This window comes from Macrotis lagotis, chromosome X (genome assembly GCF_037893015.1).
Source record: "Macrotis lagotis isolate mMagLag1 chromosome X, bilby.v1.9.chrom.fasta, whole genome shotgun sequence".
Classification (NCBI taxonomy): Eukaryota; Metazoa; Chordata; class Mammalia; order Peramelemorphia; family Peramelidae; genus Macrotis; species Macrotis lagotis.
Window position 1 is genome coordinate 599582817 of NC_133666.1, and position 14748 is coordinate 599597564.

The following is a 14748-nucleotide window of genomic DNA, read 5'->3' on the forward strand; positions in this document are numbered from 1 at the left end:
TTAGGGAGATGAGGGAATTTGTCCAAAGTCACACCACTATTAAGTCAAGTCTTGTAATGTTCTAGTTTAGGCCTTTGTTGAATACCTTAGGATGACTCTGGAGGAAGTATAGTAACTAGAGCTTGATAATAGAAAAACAAGGTTTCAAGTTCCACCTGTAATATATACTTAATTTGTGAGTCTGGGTAAATCACTTAACCTTTAAGTATGGTCAAAGATTGTATATTGCAAAAAAAAAATGCTCACCTGGATTAGTTCCTCCTTTGGGAATTCTCTACATCAGTGATAGCCCAGGTGTAGTTTTTATCCCTAGCTAGGATCTTATCAAATGCAACAAAACAAATGTTGAAATTCCTTTCACAATTTTCCTCTTTATTGTATGAATTTTTTCATAGGTCCAACAAAGTGTGAGGTTGAGAGATTGGCAGCAACTAGCTTTGGGCATGCCTATATTCCATCTTGCAAAGATAACGGAGACTACCAGCCAGTTCAATGCCAACAGGGAGGAATCTGTTGGTGTGTGGATGTCAATGGGAAAGAAATCTATGGGACTCAACAGGAGAAGTTACCTTCCTGTGGTATGTTTTTTTTTTCCCCTGACTGATTTAACAACCCCATAAGCTTATGTTATGGATTCCTTTACATTATCATAGAGGTGAAAATCTGACAGGAACCTCAGAGATCATCTTGTCTAACCATAAACAATACATAAATATTTTGTACACAGTATCCCTGGGCCTCTATCCTCTGTAATGATGGATAGGGCAGTGGTTTTAGAATTAAAATCAACTTGTCTCAGATACTACCCACGTGATCCAGGACAAAGCCTCTCTGTACTCCAGTTTCTGAGAGGATTGAATTTAATAGTCTCAAAAGTCTCTTTCAGTCCGAAATCCATGATTCTATAACCTCCAATGATGAGGAAATTACTAATATCTGAGGTAGCCTGTTCAATTTTTTAAAAAGTTCTAGGGTGACCAATCCTGGAAGAGGAATTATCATTATCCTTTTTTAGTAGTTAAAGAAACTGAGTCAGACAGAAGTTTAATGACTTGTCCAAGTTCAACCAGTTAACAACATGGGTTCTCTTCTCCTATACTATTTCACTAGGTGATCTCATCATCTCCCATAAATTTAATTACCATTTCTTTGCTGATGATTCTCAAATTCTGCCCCAAACTCTCTATGGACTTTCAATCTGGTATTTCCAATTTTTAGATAAATTGAATATCTTTCTGACATCTTTAATGTAATATCCAGTAGACATCTTAAATATATTATGTCCAAACCTGAACACATTATCATTTCCCCCAATTTCTCCCTTCTCCTAGCCCTTCCCCTACTTCCCCTACTCCTGTAAAGGCTCCCAGTCCCTCACACTCACAACCTGTGTGTAATCCTGGATCACTCCCTAGCTCTCACCTTCCATATCCAAGATGTTACCAAGGTCTTCTGACATTGCCCCAATTCTTGTGTAGGCCTCTCATCCCTTCATGCCTGAACTATTGCAATTGCCACTGGTGGGTTGCCTGCTTCAAAGCTTTCCCCAGTCCAATCCATCCTTCATTTAGCTGTCAAAATGATTTTCCTAAAGCTCAGGTCAGATCATGTCACCTTCCTATTCAATAACTGCAGAGGCTCCCTACTGCCTGCAGGATCAAATACAAAATCCTCTGCATGGCATTCAATGTCCTTCATAACCTAAACTCCTACATTTCTAGTCTTTTTACTCCCCAACTCACACTCTTTTATCCAGGGACGTTGGCATCCTGACTTTTCCACAAACTGACTCTGGGTCCAGAGTCAGAAAGACCTGAGTTCAAATCCACTTTCAGATATTTACTAGCTCAAAGACTATGGACAGAAAAGATGCAGACAATAAATAAGATATAGAAGAATTACTTGTAGATCATCAACTAAAGGGAAACATTAACAGAAAGTGAAGCCAGAAAAGGCTAAAACACCATATATTCCCTCATGGAGTTAGAGGACTAGTATATAAATGGTACTCATACATAAATGCTACCAAAGTAGTTTCAAGAAACATAAAAAAAAGCATGACTCAATGGGGCAAGCCCATTGTCAACAGTGTTCAAGAAAGTCTTCTTGGAGCAGGTGACATTTGAGTTTTTTTTGAAAGAATAGGATGAATACAACTCAAGGAAGAAATGAGTATGAAAGGTATTTCTGGGGAAAAGATCAGCTTGATTAAAGACAAAGGATAGATCTAGATCACATCTGCAAAAACAGTGGAAGTGAGAGCCATGTGGAGAAAAAAGACAAGAAGTTTCCAAATCAATGCTACTGAAGTTCAGTGTGATCATAGATTGAAATAATGGTTAGAGAACTGGCTTTGGAGGCAGGAAGAAGACTTATGTTCAAATTCTATCTCCAATCAATCAATCAACCAATCAACACTTATTTATTAAGCATGTCTTAGGTTCCACTCTATTAAGTACAAAAAAGATTTAACTGGGAAAGTCACACATTTAGTCAGAAGTGAGGTTTTGCTCAATTGCAGTTGGAGGCATTGTTGTGAAAAGAAAATTCTTCATAGGACAAGTGGTTGGAATATGAACTGGGGACTTGGGCTCAGTCTTTGGACACTGGACAATGTTTATAAGGCCTCATCTTGGAACAAGGCAAAATGTCAGCTTTGCATTCAACAAAGGTACAATGTGATGCTCTTCTACTCTTTAATATTGGAGAGCAAGAGATCCTAGAATCATAAAGAATGCATGAGGTATTATTGGATTGTAATTTTAAATATTCAAGGTTCTCTAGTTCAACTGTATCACTATACAAATGTGTAAAATAAGGTCAAGAGAGTCTAAATAAGTTACCTAAGGTCACATAGATAGTAAATGGCACAGGTAACATTTGAACCCAGATCCCCTGCCTCCAAACTAGTATCCTTTTCACCTTGAAATACTTGTCATGGATGCAGCCAAAATGTAAAATACAATCTTGGTGTTAAATGGAGGAAAAAGCTGAGACTCTCAAGGAAGGATTTCTGCCTTTTTTTAAAAAAAGATTTTATTTATTTTAAGTTTTACAATTTTTCCCCTAATCTTACTTCCCTCCCCCACCCCCACCCCACAGAAGGCAAATTGTCAGTCTTTACATTGTTTCCATGGTGTACATTGATCCAAATTGAATGTGATAAGAAAGAAATCATATCCTTAAAGAAGAAACATAAGGTATAAGAGATAGCAAGATCAGACAATAAGATATAAGTTTTTTTCCTAAATTAAAGGGAATAGTCCTTGGTCTTTGTTCAAACTCTACAGTTGTTTCTCTGGATACAGATGGTATTCTCCATTGCAGACAGCCCCAAATTTTCCTTGATTATTGCACTGATGGAATGAGCGAGTCCATCAAGATTGATCATCGCTCCCATGTTGCCATCAGGGGTGTACAGTGTTATTCTGGTTCTGCTCATCTCACTCATCATCAGTTCATGCAAATCCCTCCAGGCTTCTCTGAATTCCCATCCCTCTTGGTTTCTAATAGAACAATAGTGTTCCATGACATACGTATACCACAGTTTGCTAAGCCATTCCCCAACTGAAGGACATTTACTTGATTTCTAGTTCTTTACCACCACAAACAGGGCTGCTATGAATATTTTTGTACAAGTGATGTTTTTACCCTTTTTTCATCATCTCTTCAGGGTATAGACCCAGTAGTGGTATTGCTGGATCAAAGGGTATGCACAGTTTTGTTGTCCTTTGGGCGTAGTTCCAAATTTCTCTTCAGAAAGGCTGGATGAATTCAAAGCTCCACCAACAATGTAATAGTGTCCCAGATTTCCCACAACCCTAAGGAAGGTTTTCTTGTGGCAAAGGTGATGTTGTCCATCCTAAGACTTGTTTTCTCCTTCTTTGTTTTGTCCTGGTCCAGGTGCAGAACGATCCTGTGTCTCAGAGAGGCAGCAGGCTTTATCCAAGCTTTTCTTTGGACCTGGTGGACACTTCAGCCAACACAGCTTATTCTTTGTTCCAGAAGAGAGACAAGAGCCTCAGAAAGTAGCTAGGTTTGCTAAGTCTTGCCCACTTTCTTTCAAAGAGTTATTTGTGGACTCTGGGCTGTTGCTCTCTCTCACTGCAAGGAAAGATGCTAAGCAACTCTTCAACTTGGAAACTGTCCTTAGCGAAGCCATTGGAGCGATATTTCCCTCCAGAAACTTAGCTCAGTTTGCCCTCCAGTTCACCACTGACCCAAAGCGACTCCAACAGAACCTTTTTGGAGGGAAATTCTTGGAGGACATAAGCCGATTTAACTTATCTGGGGCCATTGGTGCCAAAAGCACTTTCAACTTTACCCATTTTTTTCAGCAAATTGGCATAGAAGGAACCAAGAACAAGGGAGATTTAATTGAACTGACCAAACAGCTAACAATTCTCCAAGATTCTATCAGTGATGAGGAGGTCCCTGTAGATTCAAAGGAAAGGTTGAATCTGAATCAACCAATTGTGGGCAGCTTTGGTCAGAAGATTAATTTACAGGAAAACCAAAACAGGCTAAAATTTCTTTCCTCTGTTCTGGAGCAACCAGAGTTTCTTCTCTTTTTGAAGAGTGTGATTTCAGTCCCAGAAAATATAGCCAGAAGTCTAAGTGATATAGTAAAAATGGCCCTTGACTCCCAGGTCTGTGAACAGCCATCCAGAGAGCTGTTTGTTCCCACATGCACTGAAGGGGGGAATTATGAACAAGTTCAGTGCTTTATTGGAGAATGCTGGTGTGTGGATTCTCAGGGCAGGGAGCTTCCAGCCACAAGGGTTCAAGGTCAACGCCCCAGGTGTCCCACCGAATGTGAGAAGCAAAGAGAAAGAGCACAAATTTTGATGAGCAGCCTGCCGGCAGGATCAAGTCTTTCTGTTCCCTCCTGTTCAAGTGATGGAAGTTTCCTGCCCGTTCAGTGTTCTGATTCAAGCTGTTACTGTGTTGATTCCGAGGGTCGAGTCATTCCTAGAACAGAAACAGTGAATGGAGAACCCAAGCAATGTAAGTCACCAAGCTTTATAAACTATCAGACCCTTCCTGAGGGATCATCAACATTAGAGCTATAAAGGACCTCAAAGATCATCTCAAAAATCCTCCCCATTTTATAAATAAGGAAAGTAAGATCCAGAGAAAGAAAGTGCCTTTCATAATGTCATTTAATTATTAAGAAGTAGGACTAGAATTCAGAGCTTGAAACATGCCTTGCAGTTCTGAAATTCTTTGATTCCAGGTCCATTATACCTTTCTCATTATATCACACTTCCATGAGTTACCTTCTTTAGAACCCTGATAAGATTCATCTGAAAAACCTTTTCAGGTCTACCAAACTGGACAAGATTAAATATCAATCAATAAACATTTATTGTCTATTCTATGTCAGACACTTTACTAAACTCTGGGGATCAAAAAGAGGCAAAAGATGGTGCCTGTCTTCCAGGAGCTTATAATCTAATGACCTCATGGATGGATGATTAGTATAAATAATACTAATAGTAGCTTATGTTAGTATAACAGCTTGCAAAGTCCTTTAAGATTTGCAAAACCCCTTACAGAAATTATTTCATTTGATCATCCTAACAATTCTATAAAATAGGTGGTATTATTATCCTCACTTGACAGATTGAGGAAACTAATAAGTGACTTGCAAAGGGTTATACAGCTAATAAAAACTAAGGTGAGAATTGAACCCAGGTCTCTCTGACTAAAATTTCCCTATGCTAGACTGCAAGTCACATTATATTTGTCTTTTTGTTTCTGCAAGATAATCTAGTAAAGTTTGGGGGATACTTATCACCACATTGACTTTGGGGTATTGAAATTTTCAGCTATTGCAATTCATGAGTCAAATGATCAATAAAAAGACATTTCTTAAGTTTGATATAGAAGGGCTGCAATTTATATTCATGGAGGGAGACCCCCAAAATATGTATTGGTATGGAAACAGGGCAGCTAGATGGTGCAGTAGAGTGCTGGGCTTGGAGTCAGAAAGTTCATTTTTGTGAGTTCAAATTGGACCTCAGACATTTACTAGTTGTGTGACCCTGGGCAAGTCACTTAACCATGTTTGCCACTGTTTCTTCATCTGTAAAATGAGCTGGAGAAGGAAATGGCTTCAATATCTTTGTCAAGAAAATTCCAAAAAGGGTCACAAAGAGTCAGATGCAACTAAAAAAGTAACTGAGCAACAGTAGCTTAGATCCAAAACTAACTACTGTTCTGAACTTTACTTGAATATATGACTGAAAGGTCCCACGTAAGTATTTGCTCATTGGTCTTAGCACAGTATCACCATAGACATATAATCATTAATAGTGCTAGTTATGTTGGGGAGGGGATGTTCTAGGATTTCATTTGGTACAAACCCTTCTGGCTAATGTGAAGGTGATCTGAAGTTTTGACAACTACATCTTCTGGGTTGTGTCCTCTTGTACTCTTTATTATGTTTAATTTTTTCTGCCTTCCTTTGTTTCTCTTTTCCAAAGTACTGCTTATGACCTTGGAATAGATCTCTGGAAATTGTAACTTTTTTTGCTTTTTTATTGCTGATTTGAGATAGTGTGGGATGGTGAAAGAAGTAACTGACTAGTGTCAGAAAATATGGCTTCTACCATCACTTTGGTCACTTAATATGTCTGACCTTAGAAAAAATCACATAATTCTGGTACATGTTTTTTCTTATCTGAAATATGGACTAATAATCCCTAGCTTTCCTAGCTTGAGTCAGTGATGAGGATCAAATCAGATAAAAGAGAGGAAATGCTTTGTAATCATCATATATTAAATTGAAAATGAATTATTACCACATATCATTACGTGGTCCTATTGTTGCCTGAGCTAATGAGAGATCATACCTGAGTCTTTTCCTGAATGGTTACCAAGAGAAGTCTTGTATAATATTTGTACCTTGAGGCTGGCTGAAGTACATGTGGCTCACAAATTCTCCTAACTCCAGGGACTTTTTTTTTTTGAAGAGAAGCAGCCTATTGAATTTGAGATCAAGACCTATTACACTACATATGTGACTGGGCAAGTCATTTCTTCCTGAGTCTCAGTTTTCTCCTCTTTAAAATGGGGACAAGATCATAAGGAGTTTAATATTTCTTACCTTCTCAATGGCTGAAAGAAGGGTGAGATAAGGGAGAGAATTTGGAACTGAAAAGGAAATTGACTGAAATTAAATTAACTAATAAATAATGAATTAAGTGGATAGATGGACAAATGAATGATGAATGAAAAGAGTAAAATAGTACTTAGACTATTTACTTCATTGGATTCTTGTGAGGAAAGTTCTTTGTAAACCCTAAAATCGTGCTTATATATATTAATTTATAAATGAAAAATAAAATGTATATAAAAGATCTTATAAAGCCTAAAATATATGATATCCAAAGACAGTTCAATAAATAAAGTGATTCACATGGAGTTAGTAAGAACTAAATTCAAATCAAGACTCAGATATGAATGTGTGACTTCAGGCAAATCACTTAATCCCTGTCTCCCTTGGTTTCCTCATCTCTAAAGTAGAGATAATAATAAGCATCAACTTTCAAGGATTGTTATAAGTATAAAATGAGACAATTATTTTTCAAAGTACTTTGCAAACCTTAAAATGCTATATAAATCCTTTTAATGAAAATTTTAATAAAATTAATATTGCTATAATTTTTGATAGATGTTTTTATTATCAGTATAATCTAGTGATGACTGGTAAGTCACAAGACATAACTAAAGAAGATTTCAGCATTTATAGTAGCTGGGTTACTTAGTTTCATGGCCTGTTTTTTTCTTTCTCCATTAATTCAGTGACATCTCTTTGGCCTTTCATGCTGAGTCTCTTGAACTGACTCAAATGCACTTTCTTTTTCCCTTAGGCCCTACTACTTGTCAGTTGGCTGCTGAGCAAATGTTTTTACAAACAGTCCAAGCCTTCCTAAGTGAGCCTAGCCTGTTGCCCCAGCTCTCTGACATCTATATCCCACAGTGTAATTCCAAAGGTCAGTGGAAAAGGGTGCAATGCAATGGACCCCCTGAGCAAGTCTTCAAGTGGTACCAGCGATGGATCACCCAGAACAATGGTGGCCAAGAGCTATCCCCTGCTGAGTTGATCCAGAGGATAGTGAAATATAGAGAATCATCTGAAATCTTTAGCATCTTCATTGAAAAACTGTATGAGACTGGCCAACAGAATATCTTCCCACTGTTTGCTAACTACTCTTCCTTCCAAGCTGTGCCAATTGAAGTGTTGGAAGGCAATGTGACAATGACTGGAGATGACATTCTTTTTGACCCATTCACATTCTGGCAGCTCCTAACTGGACGGCTAAATCGTTATCCTGGGCGCTATAGTGACTTCAGCGCTCCCTTGGGTAATTTTGAACTTAGAAGTTGTTGGTGTGTGGATGAAAGTGGACAAAAACTGAAAGGAACACAAGTCGAACCCAATAAAATCCCTTCATGTAAGTAACAAGATAATAAACACTAAAAACAGGTAATTGGACAAGCCGCTTAAGGTTTCAGAAGTCTCTGTTTTCTCATCTGTAAAATGGGGCTAATAATACCTCAATATTTCCTTCAGAGAATTGTCAAAGGAATAAGTGAGGCAATATACATCAATGAGAAAATTTGCCTAAGGGGATAGTTCTTTGATGGCAAAGAGAATCTGATTGAATATTGAAGAGCTCTTGTGTCCTCTCATTTCAATGAAATTCATTATACATTATACATTTAGTATGGTAATAGGTCTCCTGTTACATTTCACTTTTTTTAAATAAAGGTCAAACACTTTGAAGTCTTAGATTTGGCAAAGTACTTTATATACCCTAGTTCTCTAGGGTAAATACCTCTATTTTATAGATGGCGAAACTAAGACTCGGGCACAAAGTGACTTTGAATATAGCATTAAAATGACTAATTCTCGAATTTTCCTGTCTCTGTGATACCATATTGCCATGAATTCCCTACTTAATATTTGTCTTTAAAATGTATTATTAAGACCTGAATGAGAGAGATGCAGCATGGTGTGGTAGAATGACTGCTAAGATCAAATGAGATACTCTAAAGTGCTTTGCAAACCTTAAAACTCTATACAAATGTGAGTTATTACATAAAGGTTCTCATCTTTTTCATGGAATTCACAAAGAAACAGTCATTTTTATAAACACAGTATGCTTTTTATATACTTATATTTTTATTATTATATACTTGAATGTTATTAAAGAAACCCCTTTTATTATCAGATACACACATGTATATAAATATATATGTGAGATATATAACATTTTTATACATAGATATATATAAACACATACAGATTTCATATATATATATACACACACACTATATATATATATATATATATATACATATGTATATGTATATATATACATATATATGCCAGATCTGTAATTTCATTGCTGTTGGGAATTCCTGGTAATGAAATCTTTTCTATCAGTGGAGATCAGCAACTCTTCAATGACTTCCTAGAGTTGTCTGGGGCACTTGGAAGTGAATTCACTTGTCTAGGCTCAGAGAACCTAGAATTGTCAGAGGTAAGATTTGAACCCAGGTCTTTCTTATTCCAAGTCCTACTCTCCATCCATTACATTGTACTGAATATCTGCATTAATAATATTAATATCAGCAGCATAATATTCCTGTGATAGCCTTTTAAAAACTTGGGAAGAGTTATGAGCTGTTTAATTATCACCTAAATAAGTTTTTTTTGGTGAAATGTCCTCAGGTCCCCGTGCTTGCGAGGAGGTAAGACTCCAAGTTGTTCAGTTCATTGAGGAAGCAGAAGAAATCATCAGGGCTTCCAACAGCTCCCAATTTGCCCTTGGGGAGAGCTTTCTGATGGCTAATGGAATCCTGCTGAGTGATGAAGACCTCTCCCGTCCTCTTTCCTTCCCATCTGGGGAAACATTCTCAGACAGCTTGTTTCGTGGGAGTGATTATGCCCTTCGAATAGCAGCACAGTCTAGTAAGTCTTGGAATCTTTCTTTTGCCCTATTCTGTACTTTCAGGATGGTGGTGAGGGGCAGAAGGGGTCTTCTCTAATCTGTCTTCCTGAGGATTGGGATGGACTGAGAGCTTCTAACTCCCAGGAAGACTTGTCCAGTTCTGGCTCCTTCCTCTCATACAGTTGAATTAAGAACAAGGAGAATCTAGTTTTTTGTCTCAAATTCAATACTTATTATCTATACAAACATAGGCAAGTATTTTAAACTCTCTGACCTTCAGTTTTCCAATCTTCAAAATAGAAATAATGAGAGATAATATACCTACATAACAGAGCTGTTGTTAGGCAAGTGCTATTTTACAAAAAGCAATGTATCATAATGATTAATCAGCAAGAGTTTATGAAGCATTTATGTGCCAGACATTGGGGAAATAAAGACCTTGTTCTCCATTGAGGAAGACATCATATGCCTATAGAAATGTTTACGGGCTAAACAAGATAGATTGGAAAGTGGGGCACTAGGAATGGTGGTTCTGGGAAGGTTTCATGTAGGAGGTGAGACTGGAGCTCAGTCTTGAAGTGTAAAGGATTCACTGAAATAAAGGTGAGAAGGGAATTCATGCCAAGACTGGGTCAACCACCGAAAGATGGTGGAGATGGGGGATGGATAGTTGCTTGTGAGGAACAGAAAAAGTATCGCTTTAGGGGGAATCACAGAGTACAGGAAGGGAGGAATAAATAAGTATGCCAAGAATAATACTCTAGGCCTTCATTCTCTATGAAGACCACGACATGAGGGAAGTGATGCCATGACTGCTCATGAATTGGATTTGAACCTCACTTTCTCCTCTGGAGCCATCTGGGTCCAGTGACCAGATATGAATCAAGATGCCTGGAGATGGCCCTAGATGTGGGCAATCAAGTTTAAGTGATCTGCTTAAGATCATACAATTGATAAGTGTTTGGGAACAGTGATGTCCCTATGTCCATATGAAAAATGTTGAGGACATGGGTAGTAACTGTGTGAGAAGTGGAAAAGATGAATGTAAAATGAAATATATAGGTCAAGTAAAAAAGATTAGACAACTTATTAGATATCCAGTCCAATAAATATTTATTAAGTAGCTACTATGAATGAGACATTGTGATAAGTTCTGGGGATATAGTTAATAGAAAGATAAGCCATGCTCTCTAGGGGCTTATAATCTAATGGGCTATGAGGAAGAGGAAGGAGTCGAGGCTAACATCAAGACTGCAAACCCAAGTCATTGGAAGAATGTTCTCCTTGACAGAAATAAGGAAGTTCAGAAAAAGAGAGTAATGTGTTCAATTTTAGTCATATATTTGGGGTATCTGCAGAATATAGTTTGAAGTGTCTAATATGCAAATGGTGATGTGAGACTGGAGCTCAGGAGAGATATGCAGATCTGGAAATGTAGATTTGGGAGTTATTTGCATGTAGATGATAATTGGTTCCATGGTAGCTGATTAAGTCATCAGGGGAGAGATGAGGATGCAGGACAGCACCTTGGAGCATATCACAATGGGGGGTGGGGGGTGGGCATGATATAGATGATAATTTTTAGAGGAGGCTGAGAAGGAATGGTGAGACAGGTAAGATGAGAACCTCCCATGCCTGCACAACCCATCATAAAGAGCTGTCATAAAGACTGAATTCAGTAATAAATGGGAAAGTGGCCTGAAAAAAATATATAACACTATATCTTAAAAGCTATAAAATATTTTTAATATTATAAAGGTACATAAAGTTGATCTTATTTGGGTGACTAGGTGGCGCAGTAGATAAAGCACCGGTCCTGGAGTTAGGAGTACCTGAGTTCAAATCCGACCTCAGACACTTGATAATTGCCTAGCTGTGTGGCCTTGGGCAGGTCACTTAACCCCGTTGCCTTTCAAAACACAAAACAAAAGGTGATCTTATTTGGCCCAAACTGAAACAGTGCACTTGGTCAAGGTAGCTGAAGTTCTTGTTCTCCTTTTTTATTAGAAATTGAACAAACATTTGTTTTGAAAGAAATTATGGATTCTTTTTTTTTCTATCCCCTTCATTTCCAGATATATCACTATACCTTCCTTTCCCAGGGTATTTCCTTAATACAAACAATAAAAATAGAGAAAGAAGTAGAAAGCAGGTAGGAGCAGTTCATAAAATCTAACCTTCATTCTAATCAAGCTTAATAGCATATGCAACATTCTATATCCATAGATACCTATCTCTGCAAAAAAGGGAAGGATATAAATTTTTGTCCTCTCTTTGTTGGAGTCAAATTCAATCATTTAATTGATCAGAGTCTACATTTCAAAATATCTCCTGGAACAGATTCCCAAAGATCTATAACTAGCCCAGAATCACTAGGACTTTTGTACCAGGACCCTGACATTTGGGGGTTTTTGCTTTCTCTTTATAACCAACTGCCACCTCTGAAGCTCACTGTGTAGTCAACTATAGAATTCTATTGCTGCATTATCATAACTCTTTCCTAGTACCGGTTTTTCCATAAAATCCATGAAAATATGCATGTGATCTCTAGGAGTATTAGTTGCCCCATCTTAGGAACTACACCCATGGTCCTCTGTTATACTGCTATCCCTCCCCCTCTACAAATGAATTTGACCAAGATAAAATAATTCTTAATTAAGGGTAGCTATGAACTGCCATATTACTTTCTCTTTTATATATTTTTTTTCTTTTCAAATTTTCCAGCTTTGTCCTTCAATCAGAGAAGCCATTCTGCTCTGGGAAACCAAGTGAATGAAGCTACCCTTCTGGGATATCATCCTTATGTCCCACAGTGTGATGGATTTGGTAACTGGGAGCCTCTCCAATGCTCTGAAAGTACTGGTAAGGCATTTGCTGTTTGGGATGATGTTGCTATTATTACCATGTTGGTATCCTGTGCCAGAAAGGCTATGGGAAAATCTCATGTTATCTACATGTTTGGAACAATCCTGAAGGTGTTGAGAATGGAAGATTTGATCTCAGTCTTCATACTGAGAGTGTTAGATGGGAAATCAACTAGGAGGGCTGGGGAAATTTTTTTTGGGGGGGGTGAATGGTTCTACCCATCAGTACTGAAAAAAAGACAGAATAATTCTGGGTGACGATTGGTATTATAATTCTCTTTTCCAGATTTCTGTTCCTCTACTGCAAAACAGACTTCCAAGTTCTTATCAGACTCTAACATTCTAGGGTTCTATTTATGTGGTGAGGTAAACAAAGTACTGAGCCTGAGTTCAAATCCAACCTCAGACACTTATTAGTAATTAGACCCTGGACAAGTCTCTTAGCTTCAATTTCTTTCTCTATAAAATGGTGATTATAATATTATCCCTTTTTAAACTTATTTTGAGGATCAAATGATATATTTTTAAAATGCTTTGAAAATCTTTAACTGCTATAGAAATTCTAGCTACTTTTATATATGTACATAGATATAGACAATAAGCAATATGACACTCCTCCCCCAATATACAAACACATCTTTCCTACACCAGACCCATTTCTGGGGGAGATAGAGCAAAGGGAATTTTCTATCTTTTCCCCAGTCCTGAGTTCAGATTAGAGCAAAGCAGCCAGCCAGTGATAAGACAACACAAATAAAACACAATGAGGAATTTTTAAATACTTTTTTTGAAAAATAGAATTTATTTCTTATTTTTGTTTAATATTTAAAATATTAAAATAATTTATTTCATTTATCAATATTGGTCTTTATATCAAGGTATATCCTGATATGTTGACAAATATTGAAATCCCTTTTATTTTCAATGAGATCTCTTCTTTCTCTCCTATTCACTGAATCATCCCTTAAAAGAAAGCAAAAAAAAAGTCATTCAGCAAAACCATTCAATAAAGCAGCCATGTTTGACTAGATCTGAGAGGTTCTACAATTTTCCTACATATTACCCCACTCCACCTCTTTGTATTTGGAGGGACAGTCAAATGCATATATTTTTATACCCCCAAATTCTTCTTTCTGTGGAATGTAGGCATTTATTTACTGATAATTTAAATTTTTTTCAGGGAAGTATTAAATTTACCATTAGTCCTCGGTAAATGGGATTACACTATTCAAACTTGACAAGGGTATACAAGTATCTTCTCCTGGTTTTGTTTACCTCCTTCTCCTCTCCACCCCATAGTATGTATCATCAAAGCAAAAGTTGCTATGGGTCTGCATCCTGTACCCTCACCTCCACCCAAAGGTGTGTTGGAGCCAGCTTGAACTGGCTTCGAACTGATTGTGAAATTTTCAGTTTCAATTTTCGTGTATACTTTAGAAATTGGTAAATGCTACAAATCAAGGTTTGATTTGTTGTTTTGTCTAGACTTAAGAAAGTGATGAATGGAAAAAATATTAATAATACAGATTAAACTTAAAACTTAAATGAAGACTAAACTTAAAAATTAAAACATTTACCGGCACACCCTCTACCTTCACACCCTTAACCACAATCAAGATTTTTGTGACATCACATTCCTTTCAAGAATGTTCTTAATCTTCATGTTTTATTTTAAATATTAATAGAATTTGTATTTATATCACTTTATGGTCAAATATATCTCCTTGTCTTTTTTCTACCTAGTGACTCATTCATCCCTTTAATTAAGACTAAAAAAGTAAAAAAAAAATACAATTTAGTAAAATTAACCATTACATCAGCGAAATCTAATAATAGATATTTTCATACTCACAGGCCCCACCTCTGCAATGGTGAAAAGGCAATATGATTCCTTAGCTCTTTTCCTGGGCCAAACTCTC

At 37.1% G+C, this 14748-nt stretch overlaps 1 protein-coding gene across 1 annotated transcript in view; it reads left to right on the forward strand.

Annotated features, from left to right (window-relative positions):
• Nucleotides 1–14748, forward strand: part of TG (thyroglobulin) — a 369651-nt gene that overhangs the window by 18896 nt on the left and 336007 nt on the right. The window contains exons 8-12 of the mRNA XM_074202133.1: nucleotides 396–578; nucleotides 3904–5007; nucleotides 7878–8462; nucleotides 9746–9985; nucleotides 12690–12827. Of these exons, the coding sequence (XP_074058234.1) occupies nucleotides 396–578; nucleotides 3904–5007; nucleotides 7878–8462; nucleotides 9746–9985; nucleotides 12690–12827 (2250 nt within the window). The remainder of the gene's footprint in view (nucleotides 1–395; nucleotides 579–3903; nucleotides 5008–7877; nucleotides 8463–9745; nucleotides 9986–12689; nucleotides 12828–14748) is intronic.